The sequence below is a fragment of the Juglans regia genome, chromosome 13 (assembly GCF_001411555.2).
Source record: "Juglans regia cultivar Chandler chromosome 13, Walnut 2.0, whole genome shotgun sequence".
Classification (NCBI taxonomy): domain Eukaryota; kingdom Viridiplantae; phylum Streptophyta; class Magnoliopsida; order Fagales; family Juglandaceae; genus Juglans; species Juglans regia.
This window is the reverse complement of record NC_049913.1, coordinates 29,814,516-29,837,558: the sequence shown is the minus strand read 5'-3', so window position 1 is coordinate 29,837,558 and position 23,043 is coordinate 29,814,516. Positions and strand designations below refer to the sequence as shown.

At 37.7% G+C, this 23,043-nt stretch overlaps 2 protein-coding genes and 1 non-coding gene across 3 annotated transcripts; 1 reads left to right on the top strand and 2 right to left on the bottom strand.

The window, feature by feature from the left end:
* The first annotated feature begins 238 nt into the window (after window positions 1–238).
* On the top strand, window positions 239–6,487 carry LOC108994054 (dipeptidyl aminopeptidase 4). Its single transcript, XM_018969126.2, has 7 exons — window positions 239–504; window positions 633–711; window positions 1,413–1,891; window positions 2,920–3,114; window positions 3,603–3,632; window positions 3,832–4,941; window positions 5,699–6,487. Exons 3-7 carry the CDS (start codon window positions 1,442–1,444, stop codon window positions 6,248–6,250), a joined length of 2,337 nt encoding a protein of 778 aa, XP_018824671.1. The 5' UTR covers window positions 239–504; window positions 633–711; window positions 1,413–1,441; the 3' UTR covers window positions 6,251–6,487.
* Window positions 6,488–12,456: 5,969 nt separating this feature from the next.
* LOC108994091 (probable sulfate transporter 3.3) lies at window positions 12,457–19,589 on the bottom strand. Its single transcript, XM_035684906.1, has 14 exons — window positions 19,418–19,589; window positions 18,644–19,114; window positions 18,440–18,488; window positions 18,105–18,312; window positions 17,759–17,930; window positions 17,160–17,225; window positions 14,643–14,756; window positions 14,407–14,523; window positions 14,172–14,298; window positions 13,759–14,045; window positions 13,443–13,633; window positions 13,234–13,319; window positions 13,068–13,144; window positions 12,457–12,892 (listed from the first exon to the last, which is right to left on the bottom strand). The coding sequence occupies exons 2-14, from the start codon at window positions 18,944–18,946 to the stop codon at window positions 12,719–12,721; spliced, it is 1,971 nt and encodes a 656-aa protein (XP_035540799.1). The 5' UTR covers window positions 18,947–19,114; window positions 19,418–19,589; the 3' UTR covers window positions 12,457–12,718.
* Window positions 19,590–22,717: 3,128 nt separating this feature from the next.
* On the bottom strand, window positions 22,718–22,799 carry TRNAS-AGA. Its single transcript has one exon. It is a non-coding gene; the product is annotated as a tRNA-Ser (tRNA).
* Between the last annotated feature and the right edge of the window lie 244 nt (window positions 22,800–23,043).

Sequence of the window (23,043 nt, the reverse complement as noted above, 5' to 3'; positions counted from 1 at the left end):
CTGATCATTTTTATTAATTTTACGAAAAATTCAAATATTAATGGACACTGAAAATAGAATAAGGACGAAATTTCATTTAAAAATATTTTTTTAATCATTAAATAATAAAATAATAAAATAAAATTCGGTACAAGATTTCGGTAGAAATTTCTGTGGAAACAGTATTTTCCTTATTAATTTGATGATCAACGCGAGTGGCCGCGTGTAAATATAAGCAGAACAGTACTACAAAAATTCAACGGATAAATCGAAAAATTAGTTCATCCCAGAGAGTTCCTTCAGATTCAACGCGTTTCAGGTTCTCTATTAAAAACTCCAAGAAGACCCGTAAAGAGAGATCTTGCCCAAACTCCGATTCTTGGAGAATCGATTCCTCCGCTTATTCCGATTCCTCATTTATAGAGAGATTCGTTTTTTTCCGAGGAATCCAGAATCCTATAACATATCTCTCTCTCTTTTTTTTTTTCTCGCTTTCATGGACGATCTTTTTCAGCTCTTTCTAAGGTTTTGGTTTCAGTCAATTTCTAAGATTCTTCTTGAGAACAAACAGAAAAATAAGTACTGGGTCGATTTTGCCCATTTTAGTTTTTATTGTTTTGGTATTTATGGAGAAAAGTTATGGTTCGGTGCAGGTTCATATTCTATGATCGGATCCAGTTGATGATCTTCGAGAGCTTTGTTAGAGAGCTGATTCGTGGAGTTTCTTAGGAGGTTGGTATTGTTGAAATGTGTATCTAAGTGATGATTTTGGAATTGCTTTTTCCTTTTTTGAAACTCCTTTCACTTGTTGAGAAGATTTGGTAGAATTATTAAGACCTAGAATTTGATTATCGCGTTCTTCTTTGAGAGTGGTTTTGTTGTTGAATTGCTAAATTTTGTTTTAGTTGGCGAAACAAGTTCGGAAAATGCGAAGAAAAAAAATAAGATTCTTTGTTTAATGCGTTCTGACTCTAGTTTTTTGCGAGAGCTTGGGACTCTTAGATAATACTGTTTATGCTCTCTAATTTTCTGTTAGAAGTCATGATGAACTGAGCTATCGATCTATGTTGAGTACACATTTTTGTTTGTATCTTTTGTTTTTATTGGGCTTTATTAATGAAGAATCTTTGTCCTACAGTTTAAAAACTAAGATATAAGGTTCAATTTATTTCACTTCGTTGCTTTTCTCATTAACCTTGATGGCTATAATCACATTTGGTTAGAATCAGTTTTACCAAGTGTTGTCCTTTTTGTTGAACTACATTTTCTTAAGAATCAAACAGAAGTGTATTATTAGCACATTTGATCGATTGATTTTTACCAAGTGTTGTCCTTTTTGTTGAACTACATTTTCTTAAGAATCAAACAGAAGTGTATTATTAGCACATTTGATCGATTGATTTGTCACTCAATAATTTCACATTTTGCTTCAGGTTGATTGGCACTTGTTAGTGCACCGCTAATGCAATCAGTTGACAGGGACAAGAAGGAAAAGAAGAAGAATCTGAAGCGTTCAAGATCGTCTCTTTGCAATATGCCTTTGACTGACTCAAACGTCGCACCACCTCTTGACAGCTGTACTCTCTTCCCCGTTGAAGAGATTGTCCAATCCCCATTGCCTGGTTGTGGTGTGCCTTCTGCAATCAGTTTCAGTCCCGATGACAGTATAATAACTTTTTTGTTTAGTCCTGATCACACTTTGAATAGGAAGGTTTTTGCTTTCGATCTCAAGACTCGCAAACAAGAATTGTTTTTTAGTCCCCCGGATGGTGGACTGGATGAGAGTAATATATCACCAGAAGAGAAGTTGAGGAGGGAAAGACTGAGGGAGCGTGGGTTAGGAGTAACTCGGTACGAATGGGTGAAGATGGGATTAACAAAGAAAGCAATCATGGTGCCTTTGCCAGCTGGGGTTTGTTTTATTATCCCTTACACTAACGGTATTATGTATTATGCCACAATTGGATTATATGATAAGTTCTACTCTCCCCTTTTTGAATCATTGCCTCTCCCCTAGCATTTGCTTTTTATATTTTTTCTTAGATAATATTATATATGTCTGCAATGGGTTTGTTGTACTTTTGATATCACAAATTCAAGAGGATAAACCCTTTGGTTTATTTCTCTTGTTTTAAGCTTGGTTTATAACAATGAAGTTGGAAATTAGATGGAGGTAAGAAAATGTGTTTTAAGTCCATGTTCATTTTTTTGATTTCCTAAAGGCGATGTGTACTAGCATCTTAATTTTTGTATTTTTTTTCCCCAAGGGGAGAAGGGGTGGGGTTTCATGGACTCCATCATTTCATTACTTTGATGTGCTATAATGTTGTTGCTGCCACCAATATTGCCATTGCTGATACCATTTATAACACAAATATCTCCTCTATCATGACCTCCTTCAACACCACTACCATAACTGCCTTTGCTCTTGGAATTATATCCACCATTGCCTGAATGGTCTCTGCTGTTATCCACTTTCTCGCCATCACCACCATCCTGGTTCCTTTATTGGTTCCTCTAATATAGAAATCTTCAGCTTTATGACACCTTCAGCACTGGGGCTCTATTAGGATTTGTTACAAATTTGTGGATGGCAGATGGATTTGTTGTATGCATGTTAACCTGGATTTTCTTTTCTACACATCTTATGACTTCATTTGATGGAGTTGGAACACATCTGCACTCAGCTCAACCCACATTTCATACATTAGTTAAATATGACAACATGGTCTGCCTATTGGGAATCCATTTTCTCTTCTAATTGCAATTATTTGTCCCATCAATGCAGTTAGTGCTTAATGATCATGTACTACCCAAGCTCACCTTTTTCGTTATTATCTTGGCATTTTGTCTACAGATGTTCTAGTTGAACTCTTGCTAGTACCATGAGCTTGAAATAGTTTGGTTTACACTGATGATTTGTTCTTTTGTTATGGACAGATTTATTTCCAGGATTTTTCTTCTTCAAAACCAGAGCTTAAGATTCCAAGTGCAGTGTGTTCACCTATTGTTGATCCACATCTATCCCCAGATGGCACAATGGTTGCTTATGTGAGGGATTGGGAATTGCATGTACTCAATCTCTTGCGCAATGAATCGAAACAGTTGACTTATGGTGCCAACGGAAGTTCTTTGGTATGTAAAATGCTAACATGGATTCACACCTTGCCCCATTTAGCTGGAGTCATGGCAGGTTCATTATTTGTTCAATATCTATCCCCTATATAGACAACATGGTTATGGTTGGGAACAAATGAAACATCTGTGAATTGGCCATGGCCCTGCTGTACCTCGTCTGTCCAAACTCATCAAAGAAATACGCTTTCATGTGCCTGAAAGTATAATTTTGACATTTTATCTTCTCATTTCAAATTGTTTCGATTTTGTGGTTGCGATAATAAGGTGATTTGTAGGTTTTCAAACTACAACTTATCAGATTGACAAAATGGTGCAGTGGTCTTTCTGGCTATTATATTAGTGATTTGTTTGCTTTACTCATAAGAGTATAACTTTTACTTTCCCTTGGAATTGTGTTGGATGGAACAAGTTAACCTTCTAGTCTCTTGAAGTTCTGTTAAACTTTTTCCTTGTTGCTTATGACACTATATCCTTGTGTATTGCAGACTCATGGCCTTGCCGAATATATAGCTCAGGTGAGAATTTCATTTGATCTTCTTTTGCATTTTATAATATATAAAGCTAGGCAATTATGTGGTTTCCCTCTTGTCAGTAGTTCCTGCTTCTGAGCGATCAAGTGTCAAAATATTTTGCTTTCAGAAGCAAAAAAAAAAAAGTTTATTTGTTCGTATTGTTTATTTTTTGAAATAAAGTTGAAGATGTTCCTTATTGCAGGAGGAGATGGAACGGAAGAATGGGTACTGGTGGTCATTAGACAGCAAATTCATCGCATTTACCCAAGTTGATTCTGCAGAGATACCTCTTTTCAGAATAATGCACCAAGGTAAAAGCTCAGTTGGTTCAGAGGCACAGGAGGACCATGCTTATCCATTTGCTGGAGCTTCAAATGTCAAAGTTCGCCTTGGGGTAGTGTCTGCTGCTGGTGGTCCTATTACTTGGATGGATCTTCTCTGTGGAGGAGCAGATCAAGCAAACAACGAGGAGGAATATTTGGCTAGAGTCCATTGGATGCATGGGAATATTCTCATAGCTCAGGTTTTGAACCGTTCGCACTCTAAACTAAAGATGCTTAAGTTTGATATCAAGAAAGGCCGAAGGGAAATAATATTGATAGAAGAACAGGGTACGTGGGTTAATTTACATGACTGCTTCACACCTCTAGACAAAGGAGTCACCAGATTTTCTGGGGGATTTATCTGGGCGAGTGAAAAAACCGGATTTAGACATATATACCTGCATGATGCAAATGGGACTTGCTTAGGACCTATAACCGAAGGGGACTGGATGGTTGAGCAAATTGCTGGTGTAAACGAGGCTGCAGGGCTTGTATATTTCACTGGGACATTAGATGGGCCTTTGGAATCTAACCTTTACTGTGCTAAACTATTCATAGATGGAATCAGACCCCTGGAGGCCCCAGTGAGATTGACTCAGAGCAAAGGAAAACATGTGGTTGTGCTTGATCATCACATGCGAACTTTTGTTGATATTCATGATTCTCTTGATTCTCCCCCTAGGGTTTCAATTTGCTCATTGGAAGATGGAAGCTTAATCATGCCTCTGTATGAGCAGCCATGTACCATTCCCAGACTCAAAGGGCTTCCACTTGAGCCTCCAGAGATACTTAAAATACCAGCAAATGATGGAACTACATTGTATGGGGCTTTATATAAACCTGATGTAACAAGATTTGGGCCTCCACCTTACAAAACCTTAGTCAGTGTGTATGGTGGTCCAAGTGTACAGCTTGTTTGTGATTCTTGGGCAAATACAGTTGACATGAGAGCACAGTATCTACGAAGCCAAGGCATCCTTGTCTGGAAGGTCAGTATTTTCTGCATAAATATATGGTTGCTTACCTGATTTTCATTTATTAAATTTCTAAAAGGTTCAAGCTAATGGAGTTTGTTGACCTTAAAAGGGATAGAATGGCAAAGAAAGAAACATGTAGCTGGTCTCAATTAGTTATAAGGAATATATAGAGCCTCCATCTGTTAATTTTGATCTAGTTGACCGGAGTAGAGTTGAACTTCTGATCTCACTGTCACAACACTTAAACATACTCTGATTATTCAACGCTGTAAAACTAAGAATGCATATGATCATTTTCTAGATAAGAGACATGATTGAACTACGACCAAAATTTTTTGTCACTCTCTGTTAGCTAGGGTTCATGGTAACTTGTTAGACATGGTAGCTACATCTACATACAAAATGCAGAGGCAGACTAAGAAGAATGAATTTTCATCTAACTAGGTTTTTTTGTTCCTGGTTTCTTTCCCTGTCCAAAACTGGATGTGTTGCTTAGATATTGTAAATCTAACCCACTTACAAAAAAAATACTCCAAATCCAGCCCCTTTTTTGGTCAAGTCTGGAATCCTGATCCTCCACATGTTTTGAGGTGTCAAACATAAGGCTGGAGTGGATAGTGGATACTCCACTCGTTTTGTTGAACATATCGATAAAAGCTATCTTCTGCCTGCTTCTTGAGCAGGTCTTATCCAACATCATACTACTTATTTTGAAAAATTGATAGGCGTAAGGCTCATGAATTTTTATATTTTCTTACCATTTGTACAGATGGACAATAGAGGAACTGCTCGACGTGGGCTTAAGTTTGAAGGCTCTTTAAAATACAAGGCTGGCCAGATTGATGCTGATGATCAGCTGACTGGAGCTGAATGGCTTATTAAACGAGGGCTTGCTAAAGTTGGCCATATTGGGTTGTATGGGTGGAGTTATGGTGGATATCTTTCAGCTATGACCTTGGCCAGGTTTCCTGATGTCTTCTGTTGTGCTGTGTCTGGTGCCCCTGTAACGGCCTGGGATGGGTACGATACATTTTACACTGAGAAATACATGGGATTGCCTTATGAGAATCCATCGGGTTATGAGAACAGTTGTGTAATGCACCATGTGCACAAGATGAAAGGGAGGTTGTTACTTGTGCATGGCATGATTGATGAAAATGTACACTTCAGGCACACTGCGAGGCTGGTGAATGCACTTGTTATGGCGGGAAAGCCTTATGAATTATTAATTTTTCCAGACGAACGCCACATGCCTCGCCGACATCGGGATCGAATTTATATGGAAGAGAGGATTTGGGACTTCATAGAGAGGAGTCTGTGAAGTAACATGTTTCTGTTTTTTTTTTTTCTTTTTTTTTTGGGGGTGGGGTGCTTTTTCTCTTTGTTAAAGTTATTTTCTTTTACTTTCCAAGGGAGATCTGTGATCCAATTTCCTTTTTATTATCTCTGTAAAATATGGAAGACCCGTATGGCACCTTTCAGCCTTTTGTAATAAGCCGTTAAGTGGATTTTGTGTATAAAAAGCCCCACATTTACACTAGGGCCCACATTATGAAAATATGCGGTAAGAGCCACTACCAAATGGTCATTTCAATATATACTAGACTCCTCCCAGACAGTCTCACATTTAAGGTGCTTTCTTTACACCTAGGAATGTGAATAAGAAGAGTGGATGGGGGTACTCATGCATGATTTCAAAATCATCTTAAAAAATGGGTATTTACCTCACTACATGGGTATTCACAAACCCTTGTGGTTGGTTGAGAGCTTGTATCATGGACTTTGAGGATAGTTGGATTGATAACTTATCCTTAGTGGAGTTTGCCTATAATAATAGTTATCAGATGAGTACTGGGATGTCACGAGGCTTTATATGGAAGGCGTAGATGTCCACTATATTGGAATGAAGTCGGAGAGAGAGATTTTGGGATCCGAAATTGTAGAATGGATATGTGAGAAAATTGAGTTAATTCGAAGGATATTGTAAACAACTTAAAGCATACAAAAGAGTTATGTGAATAAACAAGGAAAGATTTTGGAGTTTGAGATTGGAGATAAAGTATTTTTGCGAGTCGCACCAATGAAGGGCGTTATGAGTTTTGATAAAAATGGCAAATTGGGTTCTCGTTATGTAGGACCATTTCAAATTTTAGTAAAAGTTGGTCTAGTTACATATTGACTTGCACCACCACCTACCATATCCAGGATATATAACGTCTTTCATATTTTTACGCTTAGGAAATACATACCCAAACCCTCTCACATATTAGATTACAAGTCAATACAACTTAAGAGGAAATTTGTTTTGTGAGGAAACCTCAATCTGAATTGTAGATCCTAAAGAGCAAGTGGTACGTTGTGACGCTCCCCAATTCATACTTCTCCCCCGTTCCTCAGTTCCTACACATAACACTCCCGTGCTAAGGTTTGCTCGCCTCGTGCTTCCCCCACTCTGCCTTCAGTTGTGAACTTTATCTTAAGTTGGTACGTGGACCTAACTGCCCTGAGCTATTTCACTGCAATTGAGCTATTTGCAATGCCAAAAGTTTGATCGTTGCGAAAGCTCAACTTTGTTATAGTGTCGTACAACAATAAACAAAACAATATATCTCTGTTGATGACGTGTTTTGCAACATGTGCAACTACGTGGGAGCCCAGTTCGTCCACCTACTACTATAGAGAAATGAGGGCTTCGAGGTCGTGGGGGACACCTCCGATACTAAAGTCAGTATGTGATTCCCTTATGAAGATTATGAATTGAAGTATCAAAGTGTCTGAACCTCCCATCTTTCTGAGGGAGGGGGTATATATATACCTGGTCGGGGTGATCCTCAGGAAGGAGATGGTAGGGGTGTCGCTCCTTACTGGGGTCATGTGTCCTTGCCATCTTCCTGTTGCACAACAGACCTGCTAGGCTCAATTGTGGCTACTGTTGACAACCCAGGATGCACATTGTGGCGTGCCCAGCCTCGGGATTCATTAAATGTGGCATGACTTCCTGTCGTGGTGTGCCTATTTCCATCTCCATTAAATGCTACGTGCCCTTGGTCAGATACATCCATCCCTTAGGCCTGTCAAGACACTGGGGTCGAGAGACAGGGATTGTCCCTGGATGTCGGCCCGCAGTAGTGTTAGACAATTCTGCCTTCCATCCTCTGGCCAGCGCATGTAGCCCGATTGCTTCCCCTCCCAGGCCTCCTGGGCTGACCTGGCCCGGTCCAGCCCTTGTCCTAGCGTCCTAGAACTGTTCGGGCCTTGTGGGCCGGGCCTACTCCTCTTGACCCAGTTCTAGGGATTACTCCCCTCATAGTACTTCACGAATTCCGAGTACACACATGTGGTGGGAATTCAAAACATCATTGTTGTGCCTTCCTCGAGCACATACTTTGCCGCCGTTCTCTCTGTCATTAATGCTTGAGGGCACATTGGCTTCCATTGTCTCTCCAACTTCCTGACGATTAGATTTGTTGGGGGCGTTTCCCCACGTCCCAAGCAATGCATTGGCTCGTGCATCACACGCACCTGATGTGGCTTCCTACGTCTGCACAGATCCACGCCTGTTGGGTTCCACAAGGCCACATGTCCACGTCATTTAATGTTTGCGTTGCCTTGGTTTTCATGATCTCTCCAGCTTCTCGACGGTTGAGTTTGGTGGGGGCATTTCCCCACATCTCGGGCCGTGCATTGGCTCGTGCACCACATGCGTCTAATGTGGCTTCCCACGTCTACGCAGTCCCACGTCGGTTGCGCTTCTTGAGGCCACTCGCCCGCGTCATCAGCAACGCCTCAGTTTTTATTGCCTCGTTGTATGCGCAACCCTATATAAGGCCTCTTCTCCCTTCTCTTTTCCCCGTTATTGCCTCACTCTTCTCTGAGCTTTCCTCTGTTGCAACCCTCTTTGCTGCTTTGAGCTTTCGGTGCCCCTCTTCTTCACTTTTCCCCGTTGTTGCCTCACTCTTCTCTAAGCTTTCCCCTGTCACATCCCTCTTTGTTCCTTTAAGCATTCGGTACCCCTTTTATTCTCTCTCGCCGTTGTCTTCAGCCGTCTCCATGGCCCCAAAACGTTTTTCCAAAACCAAGACTCTGTTCTTCACCGGGAGGAGTTGGTAGTCGTCAGTCTCCCCCAATGACCTTCGGGTGTTTAAGGCAAAGTACAACATCCCTACATCGGCAATTTTAGAGGTCTCAAGGCGCCGAGTACCCACTATGGACTCTAACAGTATGGCGGCCTACATGGTGCTCTACCGTTTCATGTTCGCGAATGGACTTCGCCTCCCGTTCTGCCACCCTTTTCGCGACGTTCTCAACTTCTTGGGGTTGGCCCCTGCACAACTCCACCCGAACGCCTGGTGACTCCTGGTGGCCAGTTGCATAATCTTTCGGAGGCTGCTTAATGCCATTTTTGAAGAGTACTCCTACTTGATGGCTTGGGAGTTCCTGTTGGTGTATCGCCCGCTACGCCTCGACGAGAGTTTGTGTTGTTTCCAAGTGCACACAGCTGAGAGGCACATCGCCAGCTTGGAATCGCGCCACTTGCACATCAATGATTGGTCCTGAAAGTTTTTTTTCGTCTTAGGCTCAGGCTGGGAGTACCCCGAAAGAGAAGACATCCACCAGGAGTTTCCTGTTCGGGCCATTTGGTCGTATGTCCCTCTGTCCAAGAGCCTGTCCATTAACTTGTCCAAGAAGGAGGAGGCCAGGCTAGCAACTGTGCTATCTTGGGTATTGGCCCACCCTCACGAAGCGGAGACTGATGCAGTGCTATCTAATGTCAACATTAAGAGTTACCTAACTGTTCCCGACCACTCATAAATGCTTGGTTGGGACTTCTTGAGCGACCCTTTGTCACCTCAGGGTCAGAAGCGTCACTCTAATCTTCCTGCGGCTGGTAGCAAGGGGAAGCAGCCAAAGGTGGGTAAGGATGAAGTCAGTGGGGTTCCTTAAAGAGTGGCCAGGGATCCCGAAGCAGAGAGGGCACGTCCCAGAGTGAAGCCAGGGGGACCAGACCCCCTTCTCCCCGTAGAACGTCAAGGGGCAAGGCCTGGGGGTCCCAACGCGAGCGGCCCGAACACCCAGATATCCTAGTTCCCCCCACCTAGGGGACTACTTCTTTCCCGTAGGTGCAACGCTCGACGTTCGCCTCATCGCCCATTCTGCCGGAATTCATCGTCGAGGAGGAGGAAGATAACGACATTTTCTAGGCCGCCTTCTTCAACGCCTTCTTCGAACCAGCTCTTCGTGGGGCCCCAGTTGCGGAGTCTCTTGTCTCCTTTAAGGAGGCCTTTGCACGAGAGGCCACTCCGCCTGTCCCCCCACTGACCACAAAGGGGTCTCCGGCCCCTCCTACTGCTGACTAGGAGGGTGTGATCCCTCTATCTCTCCAAGTACTGGGGCAAGGGCTCCCTCCTCATCTGCAATCTCGAGGCCCGATGATTGGGAGGAGGTGGGCCTGAGCTCCCCCTTATTCATGGAGTTAAGCAACAATCGGGTTTCAATCTCGTCGCCTTCCATACGTTCCCCCTCGGAGCCGGAGGTGGACTCCTACCTCACCTCTCTGGAGGGGGCGTCCTAGCACAATCCTTCGACGGGCGAGTCGGGCTCAACCGAGGGGGAAGCCATGCTCATGATCGATGAGGGGTCTCTCCCATGATGACTAAGGAACCCTCTTCGGGTCTTGCTGTATTTGTTGGACCTGTGCAACTCGAGGAGGTGGAGGCTAATGTGCAGGAAGCCTCCGGTGTGGGCCCTTCCTTAGAGTCCGTCCAAGACATGTTGGGGCCTTCATGACAGTTGATGGGTGTCGCAGCTTCCTCCCACGCCGAAGAGGTGGTGAGCCAAACCACTGGCCTGGGTTTTGAGAGGGCCTGGGCCGATCGAGTGGGAGGCTTAGAAACTAAGGCCTGTCTTTACCCAGGTGTGACTTTTCTACCTAACTTTTCTCGCAAATCATTTCTTTTCCTTCTTCTAATTGTTCCTCGTACTGCAGGTTGCAGATCAACTGGCGAGCGTGATCGTTGAAGAGTGCGGGTAGCTCGAGGAAGAAAACAGGGCGCACTGATCCCTGGCTCTCCTTACCCGCCTAGAGATTCGCAAGGCAAATCAGGAGGTTGAGGTCCTCTCCTTGGAGCATGACGGGCTGATAGAAGACGACCTTGAAGGAGCACCATAGGCTTCTGAGAGAGAAGGGCCAAAAGTTGAAGGGGAAGAAGACCACATTGAAGCGGGAGCTGGCTGGGGTCAAGGAGGAGCTCTCCCGGGTCTCCTCGGAGTGCAGACATCTCCAGGATGGGCATGCTGACGCCCAGAGGGACTTAAAGATGAGGGAGGAAGAGTTACAGTCGACCCGGAAGGGGGTTCTAGCTCTTTGGGAAGAGAAGGATCAGATGGCTCGGGAGCAGGCCTTAGCAGCTAGGCGACGCTCGAAGCTGCTATCCAAGCACTTCTCGCTTGTTTGGGAAGTTCGACATCAGATGGTAGGGTTGTAGTGGAATGAGGCTCTGGCCCGTAGCTTCGAAGTCAAGTTGGTGAATGCGACGAACACCATCTTGGCTTGAGACGCATAGATCTTGTCCATGGAGTCCAGCCAAGTGGCCAATGCCAAGTATTTGGAGGAGATCAGGTCCCAAATCCAGGGAACCATGTGGTCGTGGGTTCGAATCCCATAGACAGGCCACTGTTAATGTCGTGTTTCGCAGCCCAAGCAACTCTGGGGGAGCCCAATTCATCAATCTGCTACTATAGAGAAATGAAGGCTTCAGGGTGGTGGGGGACACCTTTGATGCTAAAGTTAACATTTGATTTCCTTATGAAAATTATGAATTAAAGTGTCAAAGTGTCTGAGTGCCCCCCCCAACCGCTGAGGGAAGGGGTATATATATACCTGGTCGGGACGATCCTCGAAAGGAGATGGTGGGGGTGTCACTGTCATCTTCCTATTGCGCAGCAAACCTACCAGGCTCGATCATGGCTACTACTGACAACCCAGGAGGCATGCTGTGACGTGCCTAGCCTCAGAATTCATTAAATGCGGCATGACTCCCTGTCGTGGCATGTCAATTTCTGTTCCCATTAAATGCGACGTGTCCCAGGTCAAGTGTGTCCAAATGGCAGCAAATCAATCTTTAAGAAAATATTTTATTATAAAATCAGTCTTTAGATTTTAGTCTACCTCAGTTTTAAATTTTTTCGATTTTTTTCTTCTCATTTTTTAAATGATTTTTATATTTTAAATTTTCATTTTTTTTCTTCACATTTTTTAATATTTTTTCTTAATTATTTTTTAAGCTTTTTTAAACAGTACTTGTCCTCTTAGCTTTCCTTTCCAATCTTTCCCCTTTAGTACACGTTTTCAAAAGTTTATCTAATTTTTTTTAATCTATTTTTTAATTTTTTTTTCAATTTCTTTATATATCTATTTACACATTTACCATTTGGGACTACCGGATTATATATAAGCTTGGTTGATGATCCATATGTATCATAAGAGAAATGCCTATATATATATATAAAAGGTGTTGAACAACATGATGCAGCTAGGCAGCTTGCCTCATTTTCTCTGATTCTTTTTGGAGCTACAAGCTAGCTTCTTAGACAATATTGGAATTGAACTTTCTCAAGTAAAATTTACAAGCTTTTTTAGTTAAGTTGGAAGGCACATTAGATATGTAGAAATTAGAATTAAACTTTGCTTTACACCCATTAATATTCATTAATGATCTTATTGATCTTCTGCATTTACATGCAGCATGCAGCATGCAATTGATAATGAGCAATATATACTAGTAATTGTTTATGTCCCTTCACCACACATGGTTGAAGACTGACCCTTCAATATTGTTAATGAAAGTGAAGATACAGCTTCTCCAATTGTCAAGTAAAGGTTATCCGGTCTCATGAGATCCCGAGCTTCGTCTGCCTTCTGCAGTTTGTCCATAACCTCCCCCAGAGGATTCACCAAGATAAGCTGCATGTGAAACCCCGTTAATTTGAAGTACTATGATCAGATATATTATATATTGGAGTTTTGACATATATACATATACATACATCCAGTGAACAAATCACTACTACTGGTTTAATTAGAACGTATATATAATGAACGTCGGATCATAAGATCGACTGAGAGTTCATATCATTACCTCAACACCTTTCTTTTCCATTGCTTTCCTCAAATCCTTGAATAGAACGATTCCACTTGTGTCTATGGAACTCACAGCTGAAAGTGTATATATAATTGATGTTACATGTACGTGTTCATGAAATGGTATATATTCTAAAAAAAATAAAAATAAAAATTGAATTTACCTGACAAATCCAAAATCACATATTGGAAGGTTGATTGTTTTTTAATATCTTCTTCCGCTTCATATTCTTCTATCCATCTCAAAATCCTTCGTAATAGAAGCCATTTATAGAAAAACATATTAAAAAAAAAAAGGGACCAAAATTAGTGCATAAACTGACATCATTTGCCAAAAAAACAAGAAAAAGAAACAGGAACAATTAACTTATACCTTTCATTAAGGTACGTGATGTTAGCAAAATTGATGGGAGATTCAACGCTTAGAATGAGGAAACCAGGGACTGTCGTAGCTTCCCTGTAATGATGAAGATTTCGGTATATATCCGTCCCAGGTATTTTCCCCAACATCAATGTTTTTGGCCTTGTAATTTGCAGGAGGATCTTGAAAACAGATATTCCAACCTGCTCATGATTAAGAACATGATCACCATCAATATTCTATTTCATGCACAATATGAAAATTTCATATGGAACAAAACACCCAGCTTTTAGTGAAAATAACACCCAAGAATGCATACATGACTTACCGCAATGGCGAGGCCTTCTTGGACTGAGATGAATATAACACCCAAGAATGCACATAAAGTGACGAGAAAATCGAACTTATCGATCTTCCAAATGTGATATGCAGACGGGATATCAATGAGGCCAACCACTGCCGAGACTATGATTGCACCCAATACAACATTAGGTGTGTATTGGAAGAGAGGCATGAGGAAGAGGAGTGTCACCATGACTGTCACAGACATTACTATGTTAGACGCTGCTGTTTTTGCTCCTGCATTGTGATTGACAGCTGACCTCGAGAAAGCACCTGAATTTATTCAAAGTTTTTGTTAGTAATTAATAAAATTCAGAATGAAGAATAACAACATTTCTCACAAGAAAGTTCAGGAATAAGACTCAAACGGGTGGGACGGGACATCATGTGTGCATGCACCTGTAGTAACGTAGCAAGAAGTGGAGGAGCCAACCATATTCATTAACCCAATAGCTATCATTTCCTTGTTTCCATCTACTCGGTAGTCCTTTAGAGCAGCAAAAGTCCTTCCCACAGCAATGCCTTCCTGTTTGAAACAAAATTAAAACAAAAATCGATGAGCATTTTGTGGTTATAAAAACCAGAAAAACATGATTACAAATATTGAATGATGGGAAATAAAAGTACTACTTACTGTGAGGGATAGGATGCCAGTGACCAGCCCTGTCTTCATTACCAGTCCTAGGTGGATACCATGAAAATGCAACATGTGCCATGAAGGTGGGTTCAATCCTTCTTGTAGTTTTCCAATCTACAAATCAAAACAGCTTAAAAATTAGTAATGAGGATTTTTGTTACGTTGGCCGGCCAGAAGTGAACCTTTTGATCAGTCTCCAAATAGGAAGTAGTAGGGCCTTGCAAATAATTTACCACGCTGATGCCATGATGATCAGCCTTGAATGCAAAGACTAGAAGGGTTGAGAGGATCACAGACACAAGAGGGGCTCCAGCTGAAACCCAGAACAGCTTTGGTTTTCTCATGCTCTGCATTATATATATATATATATATATATATATATATATATATATAAGATCATCACGCAACTAATTAAATGTTATTATTCAATGGAAAATGAATTAAGTTGAATTGGAATGAAAAACTAATACAAAATAATGAATAAGAACTAAGAAGTAGTGTTCAAGAGCCTTTTTTCACAATATGGTAAATATATAAGTGAAAAGTAAAACTACGGTTTTGGTAAAATCTTCAATTAGCATCTAATTTTTCTTTTGAGGTCAGAAGTAAAATACTCGTTATCGATCCTCGAGGCCAAAAATGGTACTGTACGTACAAGTTGTGGTTATAGTGGCGCCATTTAGACTTGCTATGGTGTTTTTACAAACTGCTTAGGCCTCGTTTAGAACGTGTAATCATCTCATTTCATCTTAATAGAGTTTAAATTCAAGTCTAACCCAATATTCAAACACATAATATCACTCAACTCAAGACTTTTTATTTATAGAACTCATAATCTTTTTTAATTGATCAATACTTCTTTATACGAGGGACTCACAACTTTTTTTAATTTTCTATAAATACATTTAAATTCATCTTAACATTTAAACAATTCATCTTAAATGATTTCTACAAAATTTATTTTACTGTCTTAACTCATTACTATATATAAAAAACTCATCTTATCTGAACATAGTTCAATATCTAAATCAAGCCTTAATTGAAAAGTAGCTTTGGTAATCATGAGTGGCTGAGAACCGCCTATGTTAATATATATTTAATTTTAATGAAGGAGGCATCCAAGGTACTAATTAATATAAACTATTCACAAGATTCCAAGAACATTATTGATTATTAATTATGTAATTTTTAACTTCACTCCGGAGTTTATTAAATGTCGCATTTCTTCGATTAATAATTATAAAAAATTAGATATATATATATAGAAAAAAAATACAGAGCGTAGGAAATTAGAATACCAAAGTATTCCAAATTAAATCTATTTTAAATTATCTAATATTTATATATCGATATGACTTTCAAATTTAAACAGAGAAATTTGAATATCCTTTTTTAAATTTATTGTTGTATTGAACTTTTAGAAAGTAAATATATAGGTAGAGTTGAGAAATTATTTAAATATAATTTTCAAGAGTCTTTTTAAAAAAAAAAATTATAAAAATTATATCGATTGCTGTGTTTAAATAATAAGAGATAATAATTGAATAAAAAGTTGAAATAGATAGATCTAGAAAAAGCTGAGATTTAAAACATTTGATTTGATTTTTTAAAATAGATGAAAATATAATTTGTTAAACCAAACATGTGACAAACTTTTTTTTTCTCTATTAAAACAAAAAATAATAAAAATATGATATATTAAATTTATTTTATAATAAAATAATTTTATAATTTAACATATCTGATATAATTTTGTATATGACGAGCGACAACTTTAATCATGACAACAAGTGACACGTGTTTGCATGCAAAACTTTCAGCTCAAATACGATCGAGTGGTAGTTGAAATAACTAGCTAGCATACACTATATGATATTATAAGGCAACCATGCAATCGATATACGTACGAATTAAGGTCATCCAATAATATTAATGCCAATCACCATATACCACAAGTACTATATATGCATTAATTAACGCATGATGAGACAGTGATCATTAATTATATAAATTATTTGTCGTTGACCCCACGTGTGTTTACTCGTATCGAACGGTTGTAATCCATTTAACCGCCATGCACGGCAAGCTCATGTGTGAGGAATTACTGGTGAATCATAACCGTCCATACATATATAATTAATACATGAAGTACTATATATGTCATGGAAGTATATATATATATATATATATATATATATATGTATATATGTATTAAGAGTAATCTTATACACCACATGCAACATCATCCTACTTGCATTCCACTATATAAAGTGTGATATATATATTTATCACGAGTAATATTATATACGATATTTTCATTCCATTTTGATCATATTAAATAATATGTAGCACATTCATCACTATTAGATAATAAAAAAATATGTAATAAATGATCATTTAATGGTGATAAATATATCACATCATATATAGTGAGATGAAAGTAAGATGGTGGTGTAGTGTATAAAATTTTCCATGTATTAATTGTCTTGGATCTGTATATAGAAACTAATTAAACAGATATATATATATATATATATATGTATGTATGTATGTGTGTGGGGGGTATTGCGCACTATAAGAAAATTATTTATTTGTGATCAGTTATTTTCTGTTAAAATAAATATATTTTTGTTATAAATAATCCATCATTAATACTTATTTTTCTAATAGTGACGTACACTAGCTGTGCTTGCAGAAAAATATATTAATATTATAGAGTAAAAGGATAGATCGATCGAATATTAACATACAACGTGTCTTGCCACCAAGAGTAAGACGAGGAAGCAAAATCCCATCACTATGGTTTGCCATGACCACTGCACATAAAAGTCGATGATCATGAACATCATGTTAACGACAAGGAAAAGAAAAAACAAATACCAACATCATATTACACATACGATCATGTATCACCCGATCAAGCATCATATCATGTTTTTTTTTTTTTTTTGACGTATTTTATATGACTTTTTATAAGAAATCATTTAAAGTACTGCATCTACGTCGTATGAATATATATGATTAAAGATGATAAATTTAAGAAGAAATGATCTGTAGAATTAAAGTACTGCATCTACGTCGTATAGTACTTAGGTAATATTATTAGGGAAATTGTTTTACGTTAATTAATACTGTTATTCATATATAGTATTATATATTAATGCTTCTTTCTATTAGCAAAAAAAGAAAAAAAAAGGCTTTAAATTAATTACTAGCTTGCAATAAATATACTCCGGTCTACGTTACTTTATTTGTAACCGTAGGATTAATTTTCGACTGTTTAATGATCAATGCGCCAGTCATAAATCCTGCGAATGAGATCTAAATCAAGAGATTATTACGTACGTACCTCTTTTATGTTGTGGAAAACAGAGCTTAAAACAGGAACCAAACCCATTTGTTTGGTAAAATGGGTGATTCCAAGGAGGCCTTTGAGCTGTTGCAGAGAGACTATAATAGCAGCTCCAGCCATGAACCCAATCAGAGTAGCTTTCGAGAGAAAGTCAATAATAAATCCAAGCCTGCAATTCATCCCAAAACAGCAAAATTTTCAGCCTGCAATTTCTATATATTAACCCAGAAAATATATGCTAATATATATTGTTTTCAGTACTCTTCAGAGTATAGGGAAGGAAAGGAAGAGAGAAAAGGGATATGGAAGATTAAGAGCTAAAGAAAAAGGAAAAGTTCATGACCTTAAGAATCCTAAAGAAGCTTGGAAGAGACCAGCAAAGAAGGTTGAAGTAAAGGCCAGCTGAAGAAACAAGACGGGATCGTTGTTGGGAGAGACTTCTTGCATAAGCATGGATCCCAGTACAAGAGAAGCAATAGAAACAGGTCCTACAGCCAGGTCCCTAGAACTTCCAAGAACAGCATACACAAGTGGAGGAACAAAGCTGGAATCTTTATGTAAATCCAGGCAAAAGAAAAAGAAAAAGAAAATAAGAATCATGAATAATAAAACAGTGTGCTAGCTAGCTTTAAAGGTAAAGAAGTATTATAGGCATGACCAAAAACGAGTACTACTCACAGAGACCCACAATAGGAGGTAGATTGGCAAGGTTAGCATAACTGATACCCTGAAACAATAAAAGCAACACATATATTAGTACAAAAGAAAACAGGTTCAAATTCGCCTAGTTCACTTTAGACGACATAAAAGAGAATGAAATGAAATGAAAAGATAGAAAAAGATGAACACACAGAAACCGATCGAGATGATCAAGTAATTAACCTGAGGAATCGCTAAGCTTGCAATAGTGAGACCAGAAACAATGTCGGACTTAAAGAGTTTGAGGCTGTAATTAGGACCCCAGTTAAGGATAGGAAAGATATACTGTGCTCCAAGAATGAATTTGGTCTTCAATGGTTGTCCTTTGAATTGGCGCAAAGGGTCATCGGGGAAGAAGGTTTCCTTGAGCCTGCTCTTGAGCTTTTGTAAGGTGCTCCTAGGGGGCGGTGGGACGACTTTGTGTGGTTCCATCCTTATTTCCAAGCAGTGGGAGTCCATGCTACCGGCGTTAATATTGGGCTCCATTAGGGAGAGATCAGAGAGAGAGAGAGAGAGAGAGAGCGAGAGAATTGGAATGGTTTGGTTCTCTTCTGTTGAGCAATCCCGAGTCCTTTTTATATATGTTCCTCTTCACCCCATCTGCAGTCAGCCTCTCCGGAGACCGCTAAAATACAAAGTAGTACTACTGGGCCGCTATAAAAAAAGAAAACAATAGTATTAAACACCAAATATATATATATATATTTATATATATATATATATATATATTTATATATATATGAGCCTTATCAAAATAGCATAATAATGGTGGTTGAGCCCACTCACTTTTTTGGCACTTTGAAAAGGGACTTAGCTCTGTAAATTTACCCTCACTAGATGGGTTTTTCCTCTTGTTTAGTATAATTTGAAAACCCTTAAGAATTAAAGAGCCATAGCAAATGAAGATACGAGCTCAATGAGAGAGAAAGAGAGTAGAGATCAGAGCATTGAAAGTACATAGACGAGAGTGCCATGGATATGGCTGTAGATATGGCATTTGTGGCCAACCGAGACGGAATATTCTGGAGGATCCGGAGTGAGCATTCACTACTCTCCTCTTCTTCTTCTTCTTCTTCAGTTCTCTCTCTCTCTCTCGCACGAATATTGGTGCAATTTTCTAAGCTAAGCTGTTTATGAATTTTATGAGCTGGATGTTTAATACCGCTCAGAGATGGAAAAGAGAGCCATAAAAGTCGTCGGTAACTTGTATTTGTGAGGAAGATCAAGCATTTACATGCAAACACATGGCAATAACGTGGAAACGACACATGCATGACCTACCTACCGAAAGCACCGGCCCCGCCCACCTTACTCATACCCTCGTGCAAAGAAATCACCATCTTAATTATCTTAGATAAAGATGTTTTGTTTTGAAATTGATCTGCTGATCATAATTAGAATTTGCTTGACGCCGCGAAAGAAAGATGATCAATGTCAAATAATTAAGACTGATCTCTGTAGTACTGCTCAGAGGTTATATATTTCGGTTCCCATTTCCCAATCCTCCTACGAATTAACATGGTCTGCAGGCATCACTAGCATTCTGTGTTTGGCTTATGAATATGGGAAAATGTCTGTGCGTGGATTATTGGCTCCAGCCTCCACACACACACACACACACACACACACACACACAAGTTGGTTGGCTAATTCACAAGTACGTACCATTACTAACAGTTATTAGAGAAATGATACTTACAATCATGAGTATATAAATATTGTGCAATCATTTTAAAAAAAATAAATAAATACAGAATTACATGAAAATAAATTAATTTTTTAATAATAGATCTCATTCTTTTTTAAAATAAATATACGGCACTTACATACTCTATAATTATATATAGCATTACTCTCGCTATTATATATCTACCTTTTGTGGGCGTTTCCTAAAGATTCTTAAATATATATATATATATATATAAATTTTATATATAATTATTTTTATATATTATTTATGTATTTACTAATGTGATTGACTGCATCAATTTTTTTTAATATAAAATAATTATTTTGATCAATTATATTAATAAACTGTATTCAAAAAACTAATATACAAAAATGACTGTAAATATAAAATTTGTTTTTTTCCTCCTTTACGTACGGTATAATAAACGTACCTATAATTAAACTTAAAAACGAATAGAAATGGATATATTATATATAAAGTAGCAAAAGATCAATTTGGGAAGGAAAAGCATCCAAGGAATTAACCAAGTCATATTAATACGAAACAGGACTTTCAAATTGGGCGAAATATGAAAGATGATCTGAAATGGGCCGACCACTATCCGTTGTACGTAGGTAGTTGAATACCAACGCACTAATACTTTAGATTGTGTTAGCTGCACTACTACTTCCCGTTCTTGTGGATGATTGCTACCATGCATGATGATTGTGGAACAACATTAAAAAAATGGCTTGTCACGCACAAATCAGTTGACTAGAATAACATTATAAAAAATATATAATCTAATCCCAAATATTATTTAGAAAAATGGAAATTTTGGTGTCATACTTTTTTTTTTTTTAAATCTATATATATATATATATATATATATATATATATATATACACACACACACACTAGGGAATGGCTCCGGGTGCGTTAGCCCCAGAGTGCACTTGACATAATGATTTAAATAAAAAAAAAGTGAAAAAATTAGTAGTTTATTTGTCTAAGAAAAGAAAATACAAAGTTAAAAAAAATTAAAAAATTAAGATTAAAAAAAATTTAAATTTCAACAAAATATCTAATCGCGGGACTATTAAGGACTTTTTGGTAAAATATAATCATTCATTAAATTCTATAATGAGCTACACGTCAAATAATCAAGAATTTTAAAGACCTTTTAATAAAACAGGACTTAACGGAAAAACAAGAAAAATTAACTGAAAAACAATAAAAATTACTATTCACAATTAAATAACCACTAATTATAATAGAGTAGATATATATATATATATATATATATATATATATATATTCATATTCTTCTTATTTTCCCTTCAGACTTTTATTTATTCTTTTCTACGAACCCTATCATTTTGCGTATGACTTTTGTTCATTTCTCATTGATCACTAGTTTCTTTTGATACTTTCTCTTCTAATTAACATTCATAAAACATATTATATATATAAGTTGATCTCTAATTGGTGATATTTTATCACTATAATATATGTCAGTGTTGCAAATATTTTGTATTTTGAGTTAAGTCTATAATATTGTTTTTGGTATTATACGTACGTAGCACAATAAACACTTCTATTTCTTTTGATACCTGTTTATGTATCCAAAGATAATTTATTGGATCTACCATAAATATATTATATGAGTATTACTACATCTACAAAAAAATTACATAAGAACAATCTCACAAACTGGCATGACTTTATCTGATATGTTTGATCTATTTTATAGTAAAAGTAATTTTACAATCTGACGAATCATATCAAATCACGTCAATTTATGAGATTATTTTTATATAATCACTTTATAACTACGGTATTTTTCAAATTATATATATGCGTGTGCGCGCGCGCTCTTCATTGCTCAGATGATAAAATTGATAAAAGTTACATCTTCTTGATAAAAGTAACAAAATTGATGCCAAGTATTGATATGGGCATCAAAAGAAATAGAAGTGTCTACTATGCTACGTATAATACTTTGCATTAATTGATAAAGGTAAAATTTTCTTGAGTTTTCTATTATATAAGCTCGGATTAATTACAAAATCATAGTTCAAATTTTTATGTGAATTTAAATTTTCGATTTTTACGAAATTGATGTCCAGTATCGGCTAATCAAAGACATGATTCATATTAATTGAATGGCACGTGGCATCAGTACACTACGTGGCAGTCGCCCATTAGAAAGAAATTGAAAAGTATACTTAATTATAAAATTCTTGTTACTATTTTATAGCATGTTCTGTACCAATTGAAAGCATCGTGCAATTATTTTAAAAAAAAATAATAATAAATATAAGATTTACATAAAAAAAAATTAATTAATTAATATCACTAAAAAAAAATGACTTTTGTAACTAATTTAGTACAATTGAAAAATTATTCATAACTAATTTTAATTATAAATAATTATTTTATTAAAATTAACTTATTATAAATAAATAATTTTCTTATAATATATTAATATTTTAATAATAAATTTTATTTTTTTCAAAATGACCGTACGCATTATATGAGTTCTTAATTACCTGTCGTAGATGAAAGATAAAAAGCAAAAGATGTAACGTGGGCGGCAGGATTCGAACCTGCGCGGGCAGAGCCCACATGATTTCTAGTCATGCCCGATAACCACTCCGGCACGCCCACCTACGCATTTGAATTTGTCCTTAGTTTATTATGTTTTAAAAATAAGCAACAAAGTTGAGACTGACATCACAGTGAATCTTAGATTGGACCAGGATAAAGAGATACGGGCATGAAAAGAAAAGGAAAATTAAAGCAAGAAGGAGATATTAGAACTTTGAAGAGGACCCCATATATGCTGCATATATGCACCTATTTGTTTGTGTCAATCTAAAAGTGTGGAAGGTGCACAATAGTGACATCACAT